Source organism: Salmo trutta, chromosome 12, assembly GCF_901001165.1.
Source record: "Salmo trutta chromosome 12, fSalTru1.1, whole genome shotgun sequence".
NCBI classification, from domain to species: domain Eukaryota; kingdom Metazoa; phylum Chordata; class Actinopteri; order Salmoniformes; family Salmonidae; genus Salmo; species Salmo trutta.
The window spans coordinates 47,850,162-47,871,992 of record NC_042968.1 but is presented as its reverse complement, the minus strand read 5'-3'; the positions used below and the strand labels follow the sequence as shown (position 1 = coordinate 47,871,992).

The following is a 21,831-nucleotide window of genomic DNA, read 5'->3' as shown; positions in this document are numbered from 1 at the left end:
CAGTGAAAAAGAAGACACTGATATATTGTATGCATGTCCTGTGGTAACCGCTGTACTTGAAAGACCAAGAAACTAACGTATGTGCATGGTGAAGGTTGAAGGGAAAGAGGTTGCAGCCCTGCTTGATTCCGACAGTATGTCAACCTTGGTCGTTGCAAACCTAGTGCCGACTCATAAACTAGATACAAGTCAGGATACCTGCCCGTACCCCACAGTCTTAGTGAGCATACAAACTGAGGACGGGCTGCTGGATTATGAGGATCGCGTGGTCCAGAAGATGGCGTATGGTATAATACTGGGCAGATACTTTCCTAACTTTGCGAGGTTAGGCCAAAAGAACGGCATATTTGAGAAGCCCAACACCCCTGACCAAGCAGGAAGTAGCATGTAGCCCTCAACCAAAGCCAAGAAAAGAGAAGGTCTCCCAGGGACCAACCTCATAGGTGCTAGTAGAGGAGGATGAGGAAGAAGGGTCAGACCACATCAATAACGGGCAGCCCGGTACTAGTGGGGCCGGGGTCCATCTAGATCCAGAGGGTGACAATCTAGAACCAACAGACCTGGCAGGGTCCCTGACTAATTTTGGGATGGCCCAGAACCAGGATCCAACCCAGCAGCAAGTCAGAGCAGATGTGCAAGTCGTAGATGGTACCCCCATATATGATAGGACGATGCCTAATAGTGTCCCCCACTCCATCATGAAAAAGGGTTTGGGGTACAGAGTCTCAAACATAAGGGTTGATGTGGTAGAACAGTTGTTGGTCCCCACCCGGTACCGGTGAACAGTACTGGACCTAGCTCATGGGCATTTTCTGGGGGGGACACCTTGGTATCGATAAAAACCGAGACCGGAATGTGAGGAGGTTTTACTGCCAGGAATTCAGGCTGAGGTGGCTCGACATTGTGGAGAGTGCCCCGAGTGCCAGTTAACAGCTCCCCAACCAGCTGTTAGAAGCCTGTTAGTGCCACTCCCCATAATCAAAATGCCATTTGAGAGGATAGCGAAGGATATAGTTGTTCCGCTACCCAAATCCGCAATAGGGCACCAATACATTCTGGTCATCCTAAATTATGCCACTCGCTACCCTGAATGCATTCCCCTGCGGACGATGGCTTCCAAAATTATTGCCAAAGAATTCATGCTCCTGTTCACCAGGGTAGGGATTCCAAAGGAGAGCCTTACTGACCAGGGGACCCCCTTTATGTCCCACCTTATGGCAGGTGAAACAGTTGAGGACATCAGTTTACCATCCGCAGATGGACGGGATGATTGAGAGATTCAACCTCACCCTGAAGTCAATGCTCAGGAAGGTAATCGATAAGGATGGAATAAACTGGGATTGCATGTTGCCGTATCTGATGTTTTCAATTAGAGAGGTTTTCCCAAGCCTCGCTGGGGTTTTCACCCTTTGAGCTGGTATATGGGAGGCACCCCGAGGGGAATCTTAGACATCGCCCGAGAAACCTGGGAGCACCAATCCACCTCTTATACTACTGTTATAGAGCACATCACGGCAATGCAAGACAGGATAGCCACAGTCACGCCCATCGTCTGCGAGCACATGAGGCAAGCACAAGAGCACCACCGGCACACTTATAACCGGCAGGCTACCCTGAGGGAATTTCAACTGAAAGATAAGCTGTTAGTGCTGGTCCCCACGTCAGAGTGTAAACTACTAGCCACATGGAAAGAACCATATGAAATGCTGGAGAGAATAGAAGTTCAGTATCGGATCCGTCAGCCAGGTCGTCGGTCCCCGGACCAGATCTATCACATTAACCAGTTAAAAGCATGGCGAGAGAGAGAAACACATTGTCACGTACCCCATACCCACTCAGGAGGCAGTCGAAGTGCATGTTTCACCTACTCTGTCCCCAGCACAAGTACAGGAAGTAAAGACTACTCTGTCCCCAGCACAAGTACAGGAAGTAAAGACTACTCTGTCCCCAGCACAAGTACAGGAAGTAAAGACTACTCTGTCCCCAGCACAAGTACAGGAAGTAAAGACCCTGGTTTATAAAAACAAAGATGTGTTGTCAGGGATACCCGGCCGAACTGAGGTTACAGCTCATGATATCGTTTCCCTACCAGGGAGAAAAGTGAGCATGAGGCTGTATCGGGTACCCGAGGCTCGACGAGCCGCGATTGGAACAGAGAAAAATGTTGACAGATGGAGTGGTTGAAGAGTCACATAGGGAGTGGTCTAGTCCAATTGTGATGGTCTCCAAGCCTGATGGGTCTTGGAGGTTTTGAAATGATTTTCAGAAGGTACATTAAATCTTCACGTGTGATGCCTACCTCATGCCCCGAGTAGATGAACTGCTGGAGAAAACTGGTAAAGCTCGGTACATTACGACCCTGGACCTAGCCAAAGGTTACTGGCAAATTGACCCCCAGAGCCAAAGAAAAGACAGCCTTTGCAACCCCTGACGGTTTGTTTCATTACACCGTCATGCCATTCGGCTTACGCAGGGACCCACCTTTCAATGGCTAATGGACCAAGTCCTAAAACCGCACAGAATTTACGCTCAGATGACGTGGGGATCTACAGCCCAGATTGGGAATCTCACTTACCCCAGGGTACAGGCAGCGCTAGACGCCCTTAGAAAGGCAGAGCTCACGGCGAACCCTGCCAAGTGTTACGTGGGGTTAGAGGAGTATCTGGGATACACCGTGAGAAGAGGGTTAATCAAATACCAACTGAAGAAGGTTGAGGCAATTAGAGGATGGCCGAGACCAGTAAATAAGAAGCAGGTTCGAGCCTTTCTAGGGTTGATCGGTTACGACCAGAAGTTCATCCCAAATTATGCCACAGTGGTCGCCCCACTCACTGACATAACTAGAGCCAGACGGCCACACATGGTAAAATGGGATGAAAGGGACACCAAAGCATTTATAACATTACAGGAGGCTCTCTGCTGTAATCCAGTGCTGGTAATACCAGACTTTGAGCGAGAGTTTGTTGTTCAGACGGATGCCTCAGAGGTCGGCTTGGTAGCCGTGCTCTCCCAGGAGGTTGAAGGGGTGGAACACCCCATCCTGTTTTTAAGCAGGAAGCTGGAACCACGGGAAACCAACTACTCAGTCGTTGAGAAAGATTAGCTGGCAGTAAAGTAGGCCCTAGAAAGCATAAAATACTACCTGCTAGGGCGCCACCTCACCCTCATCAGTGACCATGCACCACTCACCTGGATGCATAGGGCTAAAGAGAAGAACGCTCGGGTGATGCGGTGGTTTTTGAGTCTCCAACCGTTTCACTTTGATGAAATGGGAAATGTGGATGGGTTATACCGCATGCATGACTATTTTTCTGCGGTAACCCGACCTCGGTGGTCGAAGCTAGGGGGGAGATGTGTGGCAAAAGAAGGGGGCCGAGTGATAAATGGTAGATATGTGAGGGCAGAACTAATAAACGGGCTCTGCCCTATCACTAAAATGCCCCCCCGACCAGAACTACAGATCACAAAATGGCCAACCACCAAAAACTCCAATCTCCAGAAGCAAGGGGAACGCTCAGAAGGTGGGGCTGACCCACAGATAAGGGGTCAAGACAAACCAGGAAGAGAGAGAGGAAAGGGCTGGGGGATCTGTGAACCAAAGAGGAAGTGACAATATATACTGCTCAAAAAAATAAAGGGAACACTTAAACAACACATCCTAGATCTGAATGAAAGAAATAATCTTATTAAATACTTTTTTCTTTACATAGTTGAATGTGCTGACAACAAAATCACACAAAAATAAATAATGGAAATCCAATTTATCAACCCATGGAGGTCTGGATTTGGAGTCACACTCAAAATGAAAGTGGAAAACCACACTACAGGCTGATCCAACTTTGATGTAATGTCCTTAAAACAAGTCAAAATGAGGCTCAGTAGTGTGTGTGGCCTCCACGTGCCTGTATGACCTCCCCACAACGCCTGGGCATGCTCCTGATGAAGTGGCAGATGGTCTCCTGAGGGATCTCCTCCCAGACCTGGACTAAAGCATCCGCCAACTCCTGGACAGTCTGTGGTGCAACGTGGCGTTGGTGGATGGAGCGAGACATGATGTCCCAGATGTGCTCAATTGGATTCAGGTCTGGGGAACGGGCGGGCCAGTCCATAGCATCAATGCCTTCCTCTTGCAGGAACTGCTGACACACTCCAGCCACATGAGGTCTAGCATTGTCTTGCATTAGGAGGAACCCAGGGCCAACCGCACCAGCATATGGTCTCACAAGGGGTCTGAGGATCTCATCTCGGTACCTAATGGCAGTCAGGCTACCTCTGACTAGCACATGGTGGGCTGTGCGGCCCCCCAAAGAAATGCCACCCCACACCATGACTGACCCACCGCCAAACCGGTCATGCTGGAGGATGTTGCAGGCAGCAGAACGTTCTCCACGTCGTCTCCAGACTCTGTCACGTCTGTCACGTGCTCAGTGTGAACCTGCTTTCATCTGTGAAGAGCACAGGGCACCAGTGGCGAATTTGCCAATCTTGTTGTTCTCTGGCAAATGCCAAACGTCCTGCACGGTGTTGGGCTGTAAGCACAACCCCCACCTGTGGACGTCGGGCCCTCATACCACCCTCATGGAGTCTGTTTCTGACCGTTTGAGCAGACACATGCACATTTGTGGCCTGCTGGAGGTCATTTTGCAGGGCTCTGGCAGTGCTTCTCCTGCTCCTCCTTGCACAAAGGCGGAGGTAGCAGTCCTGCTGCTGGGTTGTTGCCCTCCTACGGCCTCCTCCACGTCTCCTGATGTACTGGCTTGTCTCCTGGTAGCGCCTCCATGCTCTTGACACTACACTGACAAACACAGCAAACCTTCTTGCCACAGCTCGCATTGATGTGCCATCCTGGATGAGCTGCACTACCTGAGCCACTTGTATGGGTTGTAGACTCCGTCTCATGCTACCACTAGAGTGAAAGCACCGCCAGCATTCAAAAGTGACCAAAACATCAGCCAGGAAGCATAGGAACTGAGAAGTGGTCTGTGGTCCCCACCTGCAGAACCACTCCTTTATTGGGGGTGTCTTGCTAATTGCCTATAATTTCCACCTGTTGTCTATTCCATTTGCACAACAGCATGTGAAATTTATTGTCAATCAGTGTCGCTTCCTAAGTGGACAGTTTGATTTCACAGAAGTGTGATTGACTTGGAGTTACATTGTGTTGTTTAAGTGTTCCCTTTATTTTTTTGAGCAGTGTATATCAGTTGGATTTACTGTGTATGACCTGAACTGTTTGGACTTACCTATTGGCATTTGGACCTGGAAGCGATTCGTGTACCGAACCCTGCTAACCTTGACCACGCCTGCGGCCTGTGCAGACCAGGACAGAGAAAGAAACATACAGGTACTGTTCTGTTCGAAAGAACTCTCATTCTGGGGTGATTTTGGTGACTGTCTCCCGCTTAATTTGTCACAATATATTGAACCTTTTATTTAGCCAGGGAGTCATGCTGAGACCACGGTCTCTTTTCCAGATGAATCCTACCTGAACACATCAATAAACAATTACACTAAATGATCAAAAGTATGTGGGACCCCTGCTTCTTCAACATTTCATTACAAAATCATCAGCATTTAATATAGAGTTGGTCCCCCACTTTGATGCTATAACAGCCTCCACTCTTCTGGGAAGGCTTTCCACTAGATGTTGGTACATTGCGGCGGGGACTTGCTTCCATTCAGCCACATGAGCATTAGTGAGGTCGGGCGATTAGGCCTGGCTCTCAGTCGGCGTTACAATTCATTTTTACACACTTCAGCACTGGGCGGTGCCATTCAGTGAGCTTGTGTGGACTACCACTGCATGGCTGAGCCGTTGTTGCTCCTGGACATTTTCACTTCACAATAACAGCACATGCAGTTGACCGGGGGCAGTTCTAGCAGGGCAGAAATTTGACGAACTGACTTGTTGGAAAGGTGGCATCCTGAGACGGTGCCACGTTGAAGGTCGCTGAGCTTTTCAGTTCTGGCCCATCTACTGCCAATGTTTGTCTATAGAGAATGTATGGCTGTGTGCTCGATTTTTATACACCTGTCAGCAATGGGTGTGGCTGAAAATGCTGAATCCACTAATTTGAAGGGGTGTCCACATACTTTTAGCAATAGTGTATCATGAAGAAAAGCTATATAGGGAATAGGGTGCCATTTGGGACGTCCCTGGTGTTAAGTAGTGCGCTCTATAGGGAATAGGGTGCCATTTGACTCTGGTCAACAGTAGTGCGCTATATAGGGAATAGGGTGCCATAGGGCTCTGGTCAACAGTAGTGCCCTATACAGAGAATAGGGAGCCATTTTGGGATGCAGCATGTGAGTTGTTTTCCAGAGCATACCTCTTCAGAACCGGACTTATGTGTTATAAGTGATATGTAGTTTAATAGGAATGTTCATATTTCCTTTTCAAGGCGATTTTATACGCATCTTGATTTGTTAGAGGAACAAATCAATGTGATTCGGTTAGTTTCGATACGATGAACAACATTTTTTTGTTGTTGTTGCATGTACACACATTTTCCATTTAACATGAATATCTGCTGCTGAGCTGGTCCTCTTCTGAGCTGGGCCTCCTCTGAGCTGGGGCCCTCCTCTGAGCTGGGGTCCTCCTCTGAGCTGGGGCCCTCCTCTGAGCTGGGGCCCTCCTCTGAGCTGGGGCCCTCCTCTGAGCTGGTCCTCTTCTGAGCTGGTCCTCTTCTGAGCTGGGCCTCTTCTGAGCTGGGTCTCCTCTGAGCTGGGGGTCTCCTCTGAGCTGGGGCCCTCCTCTGAGCTGGGGCCCTCCTCTGAGCTGGGGCCCTCCTCTGAGCTGGGCCTCTTCTGAGCTGGGGTCTCCTCTGAGCTGGGGGTCTCCTCTGAGCTGGGGGTCTCCTCTGAGCTGGGGCCGTCCTCTGAGCTGGGGCCCTCCTCTGAGCTGGGCCTCTTCTGAGCTGGGGCCTCTTCTGAGCTGGGGCCCTCCTCTGAGCTGGGGCCCTCCTCTGAGCTGGGCCCTCCTCTGAGCTGGGCCTCCTCTGAGCTGGGGCCTCCTCTGAGCTGTATCTGTCTGAGATCGCTTCTCTAAGTTGAGTGGTCCTCGTCTGTGTGTGTGTGTGTGGGCACCTAAACTGAGCCGTAGAGCAGACAACATCTACCACCCCACTATCAGATTAGGGGTGGGGGCAATTTGTCCCCCCCCCCCCCAACTATTTATCTGAAATCACCATTAGCTTTTGGTAACAATTGCCAAAACAAATTTTAATCGGTTGTCACTCCACTAATAAAGCCAGAAATGTGACAATGGGAAAGCAATTTAACAATTAATGAATTAATCTGAGAGACGGACGGACATACAGACAGACATGAGGACGAGTGACTCATTGACACCCACTCAGTACTGTATTTACTGTGGCAGAGTCATGAATAGCACCCTATTCCCTATGTAGTGCACTACTGTTGACCTGGTTCCATAGGGCCCTGGTCAAAAGTAGTGCACTGTGTAGTGAATAGGGTTCCATTTAGTACGCAGGACTGTGTTTACTGCCCCAGGCGCCAGCCTGCCTGTTGCTAACCCACAGCCACATAATCAATATACTAAAACACTGAAACAGAATGACTAGGGAATAGGGTGTCTGTTAGGATACAGACCCTCAGTCTTTAGACCAGGGCCCATAGGGAATAGGGTGTCTGTTCAGGATACAGAACCTCAGTCTTTAGACCATGGCCCATAGGGAATAGGGTGTCTGTTAGGATACAGAACCTCAGTCTTTAGACCAGGGCCCATAGGGAATAGGGTGTCTGTTAGGATACAGACCCTCAGTCTTTAGACCAGGGCCCATAGGGAATAGGGTGTCTGTTAGGATACAGACCCTCAGTCTTTAGACCAGGGCCCATAGGGAATAGGGTGTCTGTTAGGATACAGACCCTCAGTCTTTAGACCAGGGCCCATAGGGAATAGGGTGTCTGTTAGGATACAGACCCTCAGTCTTTAGACCAGGGCCCATAGGGAATAGGGTGTCTGTTAGGATACAGACCCTCAGTCTTTAGACCAGGGCCCATAGGGAATAGGCTGTCTGTTCAGGATACAGACCCTCAGTTGTAGCTATGGTTACCAGGACAGATAGTAGGGTGACATCAGACAGTCAGATAGAGAGACAGACAGATGGTAGGGTGACATCCTGATCCTCTCAACCAGCTTCATGATGTAGTCACCTGGAATGCATTTCAATTAACAGGCGTGCCTTGTTAAAAGTTAATTTGTGTAATTTCTTTCCTTAATCCGTTTGAGCCAATCGGTTGTGTTGTGACAAGGTAGGGGTGGTATACAGAAGATAGCCCTATTTGGTAAAAGACCAAGTCCATATTATGGCAAGAACAGCTCAAATAAGCAAAGAGAAACGACAGTCCATCATTACTTTAAGACATGAAGGTCAGTCAATCCGGAACATTTCAAGAAACTTCAAGTGCAGTCGCACTATGATGAAACTGGCTCTCATGAGAACCGCCACAGGAAAGGAAGACCCAGAGTTACCTCTGCTGCAGAGGATAAGTTCATTAGAGTTACCAGCCTCAGAAATTGATGCCCACATAAATGCTTCACAGAGTTCAAATAACAGACACATCTCGACATCAACTGTTCAGAGGAGACTTCGTGAATCAGGCCTTCATGGTCGAATTGCTGTGAAGAAACCACTACTAAAGGACACCATTAATAAGAAGAGACTTGCTTGGGCCAAGAAACACGAGCAACCGACATTAGACTGGTGGAAATCTATCCTTTGGTCTGATGAGTCAAAATGTGCGATTTTTGTTTCCACCGCCGTGTCTTTGTGAGACGCAGAGTAGGTGAACGGATGATCTCCACATGTGTGGTTCCCACCGTGAAGCATGGAGGAGGAGGTGTGATGGTGTGGGGGTGCTTTGCTGGTGACACTGTCAGTGATTTATTTATAATTCAAGGCTCATTTAACCAGCATGGCTACCACAGCATTCTGCAGTGATAAGCCATTCCATCTGGTTTGTGCTTAGTGGTGTTTTTCAACAGGACAATGACCCAATACACCTCCAGGCTGTGTAAGGGCTATTTGACCAAGAAGAAGACTGATGGGGTGCTGCATCAGATGACCTGGCCTCCACAATCACCCGACCTCAACCCAAATGAGATGGTTTGGGATGAGTTGGACCGCAGAGTGAAGGAAAAGCCGCCAACAAGTGCTCAGCATATGTGGGAACTCCTTCAAAATTGTTGGAAAAACATTCCAACGGAAGCTGGTTGAGAGAATGCCCAGAGTGTGCATAGCTGTCAAGGCAAAGGGTGGCTATTTTGAAGAATCTCAAATATAAAATATACTTTGACTTGTTTAACACTTTTTTGGTTACTACATGATTCCATATGTGTAATTTCATAGTTTTGATGTCTTCAGTATTATTCTACATTGTAGAAAATAGTAAAAAAAAAAAAAAAAAACTTGAATAAGTTGCTGTGTCCAAACTTTTGACTGGTACTGTACATCACACTACATAAAGAGAGACCTAAGACAACAACACAACATGGCAGCAACACAGCATGGCAGCAACACAACATGGCAGCAGCACAACATGGCAGCAACACAACATGGCAGCAGCACAGCATGGCAGCAACACAACATGGCAGCAGCACAACATGGCAGCAGCACAACATGGCAGCAACACAACATGGCAGCAGCACAGCATGGCAGCAACACAACATGGCAGCAGCACAACATGGCAGCAGCACAACATGGCAGCAGCACAAAACATGGTACAAACATTATTGGGCACAGACAACAGCACAAAGGGCAAGAAGGTAGAGACAACAATATATCATGCGAAGCAGCCATAACTGTCAGTAAGAGTGTCCATGATTGAGTCTTTGAATGAAAATGAGTTGATGAGAACTGAGTCTGTCCTCTTAACATTGTCCTCGTGTGTGTGTGTGTGTGTGTGTGTGTGTGTGTGTGTGTGTGTGTGTGTGTGTGTGTGTGTGTGTGTGTGTGTGTGTGTGTGTGTGTGTGTGTGTGTGTGTGTGAGTGAGCAGGGTGACATGGACGAGGACAGTGTGAGGAAGAGGAAGGACATGTTTAATGGAGGCCCCGCCACCGGCCCAACCTCCAATATGTCTGCCTCCCACTCCAAGCCTGCTGAGGAGGACATGAAGGCTACCGTGCTACAGAAGGAGGTGGGGAATGTAGAGGACAGTACGTGTGTTAGTCTGTCTGTCTCTCTCTCTCTGTCTCCCTGTGTGTGTGTGTGTGTGTGTGTGTGTGTGTGTGTGTGTGTGTGTGTGTGTGTGTGTGTGTGTGTGTGTGTGTGTGTGTGTGTGTGTGTGTGTGGTAATATGAACCAGCTAGAAGGATGAAGGAAGAAGCTAACGTTAAACCAGAGTCTACCTCAGCAGGAGCAAAAACATACGTTACTAAAATGTACCCGAATGTCATACAAAGTAAAGATATCTTCCATACATAAATGTTCCTTCCTGTAACCTTCCATAGAAAATGACTCAAATAAAAGTCACCACAGTAAAATACTACTTGAATAAAAGTCTAAAAGTATTTCGTTTTAAATATACTTAAGTATCAAAGGTAAATGTAACTGCTAAAATATACTTAAGGATCAAAAGTCAAAGTATAAATAATTCCATAAAAAAAACGTAAACATTTTATACGGATAGCCAGGGGCACACGCCAACACTCAGACATTATTTACAAACTAAATATTTGTGTTTAGTGAGTCCTCCAGATCAGAGGCAGTAGGGATGACCAGGGATGTTCTCTGTTTAGTGAGTCCTCCAGATCAGAGGCAGTAGGGATGACCAGGGATGTTCTCTGTTTAGTGAGTCCTCCAGATCAGAGGCAGTAGGGATGACCAGGGATGTTTTCTGTTTAGTGAGTCCTCCAGATCAGAGGCAGTAGGGATGACCAGGGATGTTCTCTGTTTAGTGAGTCCACCAGATCAGAGGCAGTAGGGATGACCAGGGATGTTCTCTGTTTAGTGAGTCCACCAGATCAGAGGCAGTAGGGATGACCAGGGATATCTTCAACCCCTTGGGTTGTGCCATGGCGGAGAGAGAGAGGTTAGAATAGTAGGGAGGCTGAGGGAGACAGAGAGACAGAGAGAGGTTAGTACAGTGGGGAGGCTGAGGGAGACAGAGAGACAGAGAGAGGTTAGTACAGTGGTTCCTAAACTTGGGGTCGGGCCCCATGGGGTGTGGACCTTTACCACATCAGATGATAATAATATACCAGACTTGATAAGTCTGGGGCCTTTACCACATCAGATGATAATAATTAGATATCAGACTAGATCAGTCTGGGGCCTTTACCACATCAGATAATAATAATAATAATAATAATAATAATCATAAACCAGACTAGATCAATCTGGGACCTTTACCACATCAGATAATAATAAACCAGACTATATCAACTGGGCCACAGTCACACACTTGTTTTAATATCCCTGAACAACAAAGAAAGTCTCAATGTTTTTTTTCTTCAAGACATGACAGAGAACAAAATAAAGTGAAGTTGTTTAAAGAGACAGTTTTATTTTCAGAGTACCACAGTGGTTTGTAAACCAGGCTTTAGTGACATTTAACACGGTAAAGAAAACGCCCACATCTTTAAAAAAATATTTAATTGTGTAGTTTACACCGTGAGGCTCTCAGGAAACCAGGGTCAGTACCTCTCAATAGAACTATTTAATTTTCCAGTGATTATGTAGATTAATTGTCACATTGTCCCCTTTTTTGTCGCTTGTGTGCGTCATTTTGACTCTACAGATGATTCTGTAAAGAATAAGACCCCTGAGCCCTTTGGGGATGTCACATCCTGACCAGCAGAGGGTGTTGTTGTGTAGTTTTTGGTCAGGACGTGGCAGAGTATGTCTGTGTATGTTTGTTCTGGGTGTTGTGTTTCTATGTGGGTCTGTGTGGCTCCCGATCAGGGACAGCTGGTTATCGTTGTTCCTGATTGGGAGTCATATAATTAGGAGTATGTTTGTCACTTGGGTTTGTGGGTGGTTGAGTTAACACTGCTATTCGTTTTGTTCGTAAGTAGCCTGTTAGCATGTCGTGAGTGTTTATTGTTTTCTGTGTATACTTAATTATATTAAAAGATGAGTATCCACATTCCGCATGCAGTTTGGTCTCTTCAACACGGCTTCAATATTTATCTGTGCTTGTCTTACAAACCCCGCTCTAGCTCCTTCCCCGTTAACCACACAGACAAATGGTTGGTATCTACGGACGCAGGAGAAACACACCATGTTTAAAAGGGGTTAGAAGTCCTAAATTACGCCGACTCATTGAGTTAACTACTCACTAACTCACACTACGCTGTGTTTATAAACAGGCCAGTCATTCATTGATTGAGTGGTGACACAGGACATATTTATTTCATAAAAATAATATATATAAAACAATACAAAATGCAATAATGGAAATAAACAGACTACATAACCTTAACGTAGACAGGGGTATTACATGTCAAAACAAAACGTTCACATTAAGAGACGTGGATGAGGGGTAAAACATTCAAAGCTTCCCAACAGGAGACGGGGGTTTAATTGCTGGTTCTACAGCCTGTATCACCCTCTCAGGAAGTTGTCATGACCACTTCCTGTCTCTCTCTGCAGGTGGGTCTTTTGAGTGGGATTTGTCTGATCGTAGGAACAATGATCGGCTCCGGCATCTTCATCTCCCCTAAGGCAGTGCTGCTGGAAACGGGAGCCGTAGGACCATGTCTGTGTGTCTGGGCCGCCTGCGGGGTGCTGGCTACAATGGGTGAGAGCACAGACAGACAGACAGACAGACATTACCTGACCTGACCTGTCCTGGGTAATCTCTAACCAGACACTAAATGACACCATAAACTGAGATAGATTAACTGACTAACCCTGTCCTGGGTAATCTCTAACCAGTCAATAGTGGTGGGAAAGAATGATAGGAATCTCCTAAATCAGGAATGACCAAAGTGCCGAGGCCCCGTGTGAGAAGGGCCCCCGTGTGAGAAGGCCCCCGTGAAAGACTCCATGCATCCCAGATGGCACCCTAATCCTATGGGCCTGGTCCTGCTACCCCATAGGGCTCTGGTCTAAAGTAGTGCACTATATAGGGAATAGAGTTCCATTTGGGAGGCAAATTGACTGTGAGAAGGATTGTGTCAGTGTGTTCAGGAACATGGACATAGTGCACCTAACATGAACCCTGCTGAGTTATTAAGAGGCTAGGAGGGAATTCCTCTCCCAACATGAACCCTGCTGATTTATTAAGAGGCTAGGAGGGAATTCCTCTCCTAACATGAACCCTGCTGTTTTATTAAGAGGCTAGGAGGGAATTCCTCTCCCAACATGAACCCTGCTGATTTATTAAGAGTCTAGGAGGGAATTCCTCTCCCAACATGAACCCTGCTGATTTATTAAGAGGCTAGGAGGGAATTCCTCTCCTAACATGAACCCTGCTGATTTATTAAGAGGCTAGGAGGGAATTCCTCTCCTAACATGAACCCTGCTGATTTATTAAGAGGCTAGGAGGGAATTCCTCTCCCAACATGAACCCTGCTGATTTATTAAGAGGCTAGGAGGGAATTCCTCTCCCAGTCTCGGTCAGCTAATCTCAGCATCCGGAAACAAATTTCTGACCAGCCACTGGTTAACGTCTGTCACTAGTGCAGGGCTCTGACCAGCTACTGGTTAACGTCTGTCACTAGTGCAGGGCTCTGACCAGCTACTGGTTAACATCTCCCTCGGGAACAGGCCCCGACCCCCGTGATCTGCGTGAAGAGGAGGCGGAGAAAGAGAGGCCGGAGGGCCTCTCTGAGAAGTAGGAGGCGATCTAATAAACCCCCACTTCCCTCAATTCTGCTCGCAAACATGCAATCTTTGGACAATAAAATGGACGAGCTATTGGGAAGATTAAACTACCACATTTAAAAACTGTAACATCTTATGCTTCACGGAGTCGTGGCTGAACAACGACACTATCAACATACAGCTGGCTGGTTATGCGATGTACCGGCAGGATTGAACAGCGGTGTCTGGTATGACAAGGGGTGGCGGACTATGCATTTTTGCAAACAACAGCTGGTGCACGATATCTAAGGAAGTCTCGAGCCATTGCTCACCTGAGGTAGAGTTTCTCATGTTAAGCTGCAGACCACATTACCTACCGAGAGAGTTTTCGTCTATATTCTTTGTAGCTGTTTACATACCACCACAGTCAGAGGCTGGCACTAAGACAGCATTGAATGAGCTGTATTCTGCCATAAGCAAACAAGAAAATGCTCACCTAGAGATGGCGCTCCTAGTAGCCGGGGACTTTAATGCAGGGAAACTTAAATCAGTTTTACCTCATTTCTATCAACATGTTAAAACCTGTTGGGGCTAGGGGGCAGTATTTTCACGGACTGATAAAAAACGTACCCGATTTAAACTGGTTACTACTCTTACCCAGAAACGAGAAAATGCATATACTTATTTGCTTTGGATAGAAAACACTCTAAAGTTTCTAAAACTGTTTGAATGGTGTCTGTGAGTATAACAGAACTCATATGGCAGGCCAAAACCTGAGAAGATTCCATGCAGGAAGTGCCCTGTCTGATAATTTGTTGTCCTTCTAGGGCATCTCTATCAAAAAACAGCATCTCTGCTGTAACGTGACATTTTCTAAGGCTTCCATTGGCTCTCAGAAGGCGCCAGAAAGTGGAATGACAGCTCTGCAGTCTCTGGGCGAAAAACAGCAGGAGTTTTTGTGAGTGGTCATGCAGGGAACAATGAAAATGGAGTGCGCGTGCACGAGAGGACTCCATGCTTTTCTTTCTCTCTTTGAACGAATACAACGTCGCCAGTTGGAATATTATCGCTATTTTACAAGAAAAATCGCATAAAAATTGATCGTTTGACATGCTTCGAAGTACGGTTATGGAATATTTTGGAATTTTTGTCACGAAATGCACCCTTTGGATACTGACCTCAACGCATGAACAAAACGGAGCTATTTCAATATAACTATGGATTATTTCGAACCAAAACAACATTTGTTGTTGAAGTAGAAGTCCTGGGAGTGCATTCTGACGAAGAACAGCAAAGGTAATCCAATTTTTCTTATAGTAAATCTGAGTTTGGTGAGGGCCAAACTTGGTGGGTGTCAAATTAGCTAGCCGTGATGGCTGGGCTATCTACTCAGAATATTGCAAAATGTGCTTTCGCCGAAAAGCTATTTTAAAATCTGACACTGCGATTGCATAAAGGAGTTCTGTATCTATAATTCTTAAAATAATTGTTCTGTATTTTGTGAACGTTAATCGTGAGTGATTAAGTAAATTCACCGGAAGTTTGCGGTGGGTATGCTAGTTCTGAACATCACATGCTTATGTAAAAAGCTGGTTTTTGATATAAATATGAACTTGATTGAACAAAACATGCATGTATTGTATAACATAATGTCCTAGGAGTGTCATCCGATGAAGATCATCAAAGGTTAGTGCTGCATTTAGCTGTGGTTTTGTTTTTTGTGACATATATGCATGCTTTGTAAATGGCTGTGTGATTATTTTTGGAAGGGTACTCTCCTGACATAATCTAATGTTTTGCTTTCGCTGTAAAGCCTTTTTGAAATTGGACAGTGTGGTTAGATTAACGAGAGTCTTGTCTTTAAAATGGTGTAAAATAGTCATATGTTTGAGAAATTGAAGTTATAGCATTTATGAGGTATTTGTATTTTGCGCCACACGATTCCACTGGCTGTTGACTAGGTGGGACGCAAACGTCCCACCTTGCCCAGGGAGGTTAAATATGCAACTGGCTTCATCAATAAGTGCATCGATGACGTCGTCCCCACAGTGACAGTACGTACATACCCCAACCAGAAACCAAGAATTACAGGCAGCATCCTCACTGAGCTAAAGGCTAGAGCTGCCACTTTCAAGGAGCGGGACCCGGAAGCTTATTAGAAATCCTGCTATACCCTCCAACGTACCATCAAACAGGCAAAGCATCAATACAGGACTAAGATTGAGTCTGACGTCGGCTGTGGCAAGGCTTGCAAACCATTACAGACTACAAAGGGAAGCACAGCCGAGAGCTGCCCAGTGACACAAGCCTACCGGACGAGCTAAACTACTTCTATGTTCGCTTCGAGGTAAATAACACTGAAACATGCATGAGAGCACCAGCTGTACCGGAAGACTGTGTGATCACTCTCTCCGCAGCCGATGTGAGTAAGACCTTTAGACAGGTCAACATTCACTTGGCCGCAGGGCCAGCCGGACTACCAGGATGTGTACTGCGAGCATGCACTGACCAACTAGCAAGTGCCTTCAATGACATTTTCAACCTCTCCCTGTCCAAGTCTGTAACACCAACATGTTTTAAGCAGACCACCATAGTGCCTGTGCCCAAGAACACTTAGGTAACCTGCCTAAATGACTACCGACCCGTAGCACTCACGTCTGTAGCCATGAAGTTTGAAAGGCTGATCATGGCTCACATCATTACCATTATCCCAGAAACCCTAGACCCACTCCAATTTGCATACCGCCCCAACAAATCCACAGATGATGCAGTCTCTATTGCACTCCACACTGCCCTTTCCCACCTGGACAAAAGGAACACCTATGTGAGAATGCTATTCATTGACTACAGCTCAGCGTTCAACACCATAGTGCCCTCAAAGCTTATCAATAAGCTAAGGAACCTGGGACTAAACACCTCCCTCTGCAACTGGATCCTGGACTTCCTGACGGGCCGCCCACCAGGTGGTGAGGGTAGGTAACAACACATCCGCCACGCTGATCCTCAACACAGGGGCACCTCAGGGGTGCGTGCTCAGCCCCCTCCTGTACTCCCTGTTCACTCATGACTGCATGGCCAGGCACAACTCCAACACCATCATTACATTTGCCGACGACAACCAGGTGAGTTTCTAACTGGTCAATTTTCTAGGTCTTAATCGATTAGTTAAGAACTCACCTGGAAGTCTAGGTCTTAATTGATTAGTTAAGAACTCACCTGGTTGTCTAGGTCTTAATTGACTAGTTAGGATCTCACCTGGTTGTCTAGGTCTTAATTGATTAGTAAGGAACTCCCCTCACCTGGTTGTCTAGGTCTTAATTGACTAGTCAAGAACGCCCCTCACCTGGTTGTCTAGGTCTTAATTGATTACTTAAGAACTCACCTGGTTGTCTAGGTCTTAATTGATTCGTTAGGAACTCACCTGGTTGTCTAGGTCTTAATTGGACAAATTGAAAGGAAATCCCCTGAAGCAGCAGTAGGACTAGTGTCAACTAACTGTCTGTCTCTGAGCCTGCCTGTCTGCCTGCAGGGGCGCTGTGCTACGCGGAGCTGGGCACCATGATCACTAAGTCTGGAGGGGCATACCAGTACCTGATGGAAGCCTATGGGTCAGTGATGGCCTACCTCTACTCATGGAGCACCATCATGGTCCTAAAGCCCTCCTCCTTCGCCATCATCGCCCTAAGCTTCGCAGAGTACGCCTCCACACCGTTCTACCCAGGATGCACTCCTCCCGTAGTGGTCACCAAGTGCCTGGCTGCAGCGTGCATACGTGAGTGTGAATTCTTCTTGAATTATGAAAAATCCTAATAGAAAACAATTGGCCCATTGTTCCAGCCTTGTGTGTGTGTGTGTGTGTGTGTGTGTGTGTGTGTGTGTGTGTGTGTGTGTCGGAGGGGTTGACTACAGCAGAGGACCAACTTCTGTCTCATATTGATTAATAAAATATTCCTCCTCTCCTTCCTTCCTCTTCCTCTTCCTTCCCTTCCTCTTCCCCCAGTTCTGATAGTGTCGGTGAACTGTCTCAGTGTGAAGCTAGCCAGCTATGTCCAGAACTTCTTCACTGCAGCCAAGCTTCTCATCATCCTGGTCATCATAGTGGCGGGAATCGTCCTCTTGGCACAAGGTTGGTACTTTACACATTCTGTCTGTCTGCCAAATGGCACCCTATTCCCTTTATATAGTGCACTACTTTAGACCAGAGCCAAATGGCACCCTATTCCCTATATAGTGCACTACTTTACACCAGAGCCCTATGGAACCCTATTCCCTGTATAGTGCACTACTTTAGACCAGAGCCCTATGGCACCTTATTCCCTATATAGGGCACTACTTTAGACCAGAGCCCTATGGCCTGCATCAAAAGTAGTACACTATAAAGGGAATAGGGTAGACCGCTATATAGGGAATAGGGTAGACCACTATATAGGGAATAGGGTAGACCGCTATATAGGGAATAGGGTGGACCACTATACAGGGAATAGGGTTTTGGAATATTTGTATTCTGTACAGGCCTCCTTGTTTTCACTCTGTCATTTTGGTTACAATTTTGGAGTAACTACAAAGTTGTTTATCTGTCCTCAGTTTTCTCCTATCACAGCCCTTAAACTCTGTAACGGTTTAAAGTCACCATTGGCCTCCTTGTCAAATCCCTCAGTGGTTTCCTTCCTCTCCGGCAACTGAGTTAGAGGCATCGTTCCTATCTTTGTAGTGACTGGGTGTATTGATAAACCATCTAAAGTGTAATTAATAACTTCACCATGCTCAAAGGGATATTCAATGTCTGCTTTTTTTTTACCCATCTGCCAATTGGTGCCCTTCTTTGCGAGCCATTGGAAAACCTCCCTGGTCTTTGTGGTTGAATCTGTGTTTGAAATTCACTGCTCGACTGAGGGTCCTTACATATAATTGTATGTGTGTAGTACAGAGATGAGGTAGTCATTCAAAAATCACGTTAAACAGTATTAGTGCACACAGATTCCTTGCAGCTAATTATATAACTTGTTAAGCACATTTTTACTTGTGAACTTATTTAGGAGTGCCATAACAAAGGGGTTGAAAAGCCATCAATTAGCCTTTTAAAATGATCAACTTGGATTAGCTAACACAACGTGCCATTGGAACACAGGAGTGATGGTTGCTGATAATGGGCCTCTGTACGCCTATGTAGATATTCCATTAAAAATCTGCCATTTCCAGCTACAATAGTCATTTACAACATTAACAATGTCTACACTGTATTTCTGATCAATTTGATGTTAATTTAGTGGACAAAAAAATTGATTTTCTTTCAAAAAGAAGGACATTTCAAAGTGACCCCAAACTTTTGAACGGTAGTATATATCCCTCAGAGCCCTATGGATCCTGGTCAAAAGTAGGGCACTTCTGTATAGAATAGGGTACCATTTGGGATGAAAACTTTGCCATTTATTCCAGTACCCACCCTGTATTATCATGCGGAAGTTTCAAATATCACTCTCTTTTGGGTACAACCTATTCTGGTCAAAAGTATGAATATTAAAATGTATATACTGTCACGTTTGTGTCCAGGAAACACTGAGAATCTCTCCAACCCATTTGAAGGAGCCTCAACCTCCTTTGGATCCATTGGACTGGCGTTTTACAACGGGCTCTGGGCCTACGATGGGTGGTAAGACTACACCTGCATCCCAAATGGCACCCTACTTCCTATATAGGTCACTACTTTTGACCAGGGCCCATAGTGCTCTAGTCAGGGGGGCCCGTAGCGCTCTAGTCAGGGGGGCCCGTAGCGCTCTAGTCAGGGGGGCCCGTAGCGCTCTAGTCAGGGGGGCCCGTAGCGCTCTAGTCAGGGGGGCCCATAGCGCTCTAGTCAGGGGGGCCCATAGCGCTCTAGTCAGGGGGGCCCATAGCGCTCTAGTCAGGGGGGCCCATAGCGCTCTAGTCAGGGCCCATAGCTCTCTAGTCTAAAGTAGTCAACTAAGTAGGTCCCGTGTGGCTCAGTTGGTAGAGCATGGTGTTTGCAACGCCAGGGTTGTGGGTTCGATTCCCACGGGGGACCAGTACGGAGAAAAAAAAACGTATGAAATGTATGCATTCACTACTGTAAGTCGCTCTGGATAAGAGCGTCTGCTAAAATGACTAAAATGTAAAAATGTAAAGTAAGGGATCAGGTACCATTGGGGATGCATCCTATCTCTCTGTTTTTATCACTTCCTCAAAAAAACAGTTTTCTGGTTTTGAGATTTCTGTTCAAACAGGTCAACACAACCTGTTTAAACGTTGTTCTGTAAACACGTGTTTTCTCTCAGGAATCAGCTGAACTTTATAACAGAGGAGCTGAAAAACCCAAACAGGTGAGTGTCCATACAACTGACATTTAGTGTGTGTCCAAAATGGCGCCCTGTTCCCTGATGGGCCCTGGTCAACCGTAGTGGACTATGTAAGGAACAGGGTGCCATTTGGGACGCAACCTTTCTGAGTCTGGATTTCCACTGTCATTCATCAGAGACTCCTGTCCAAAGTGACTCTCAGTGCAGTGAGAGCCTCATATACTGCTCACTAGCAGCAGTGCGTGGGTAGTATCACTGAGGAAGCCAAGCGCGGGTAATATCACTGAGGAAGCCAAGCGTGGGTAATATCACTGAGGAAGCCAAGCGTGGGTAGTATCACTGAGGAAGCCAAGCGTGGGTAATATCACTGAGGAAGCCAAGCGCAGGTAATATCACTGAGGAAGCCAAGCGTGGGTAGTATCACTGAGGAAGCCAAGCGTGGGTAATATCACTGAGGAAGCCAAGCGTGGGTAATATCACTGAGGAAGCCAAGCGTGGGTAATATCCCTGAGGAAGCCAAGCGTGGGTAATATCCCTGAGGAAGCCAAGCGTGGGTAGTATCACTGAGGAAGCCAAGCGTGGGTAGTATCACTGAAGAAGCCAAGCGTGGGTAATATCACTGAGGAAGCCAAGCGTGGGTAATATCACTGAGGAAGCCAAGCGTGGGTAATATCACTGAGGAAGCCAAGCGTGGGTAATATCACTGAGGAAGCCAAGCGTGGGTAATATCACTGAGGAAGCCAAGCGCGGGTAATATCCCTGAGGAAGCCAAGTGCGGGTAATATCCCTGAGGAAGCCAAGCGCGGGTAATATCACTGAGGAAGCCAAGTGTGGGTAATATCCCTGAGGAAGCCAAGCGTGGGTAATATCCCTGAGGAAGCCAAGCGTGGGTAATATCACTGAGGAAGCCAAGCGCGGGTAAAATCCCTGAGGAAGCCAAGCGTGGGTAATATCCCTGAGGAAGCCAAGCGTGGGTAATATCCCTGAGGAAGCCAAGCGTGGGTAAAATCCCTGAGGAAGCCAAGCGCGGGTAATATCCCTGAGGAAGCCAAGCGTGGGTAAAATCCCTGAGGAAGCCAAGCGGCGGGTAAAATCCCTGAGGAAGCCAAGCGCGGGTAAAATCCCTGAGGAAGCCAAGCGCGGGTAAAATCCTTGAGGAAGCCAATCCAGTTTAAAAGCCATATTACAACCTGTGTTGTGATATTTGCGTTGTTTGCTCTATACCCAGTACTTCATACACCACCGTGATAAACAGTAAGGCCCGTGACAACAAAAAGACAACAGTCACAGTGGAGGAATACATTTCGTATGAACCACAAGTCCACAATTAAAGCAAATATTTCACGTAACAAACAGTTACATGACCTTCAGCACGTTCAAGCAAGTTAATGTTTCCGACAGTTTACTAAACTAGTGATTTAGGAACCACAGAGTTACAGCAAGTCAGTGATTTGTCAGAGGACAAACCATTCAGAGACAAACTGATATCTTTCCAACAGATAAGACCTAAACCAGGCCAGAACTTGTCCATGTAGACCAATTTGGGTTTCCAATCTCTCCAAAAGAATGTGGTGATCGATGGTATCAAAAGCAGCACTAAGATCTAGGAGCATGAGGACAGATGCAGAACCTCGGTCATTAAAAGGTAATTTACCACCTTCACAAGTGCAGTCTCAGTGCTATGATGGGGTCTAAAACCTGACTGAAGCATTTCGTGTACATTGTTTGTCTTCAGGAAGGCAGTGAGTTG

The 21,831-nt window shown here is 46.6% G+C and overlaps 1 protein-coding gene across 6 annotated transcripts in view; it reads left to right on the top strand.

Moving 5' to 3' along the window:
* Positions 1-21,831, top strand: part of LOC115203668 (b(0,+)-type amino acid transporter 1) — a 48,089-nt gene that overhangs the window by 12,751 nt on the left and 13,507 nt on the right. For 2 of the 6 annotated variants that reach the window (XM_029768586.1, XM_029768590.1), the window contains 7 exons: positions 5,195-5,344; positions 10,019-10,159; positions 12,616-12,763; positions 17,300-17,542; positions 17,771-17,896; positions 19,321-19,420; positions 20,061-20,105. In XM_029768586.1, coding sequence (XP_029624446.1) covers positions 10,025-10,159; positions 12,616-12,763; positions 17,300-17,542; positions 17,771-17,896; positions 19,321-19,420; positions 20,061-20,105 — 797 coding nt within the window. In that variant the 5' untranslated portion in view covers positions 5,195-5,344; positions 10,019-10,024. The other 4 variants (XM_029768587.1, XM_029768591.1, XM_029768588.1 and 1 more) reach the window with 3 other exon arrangements.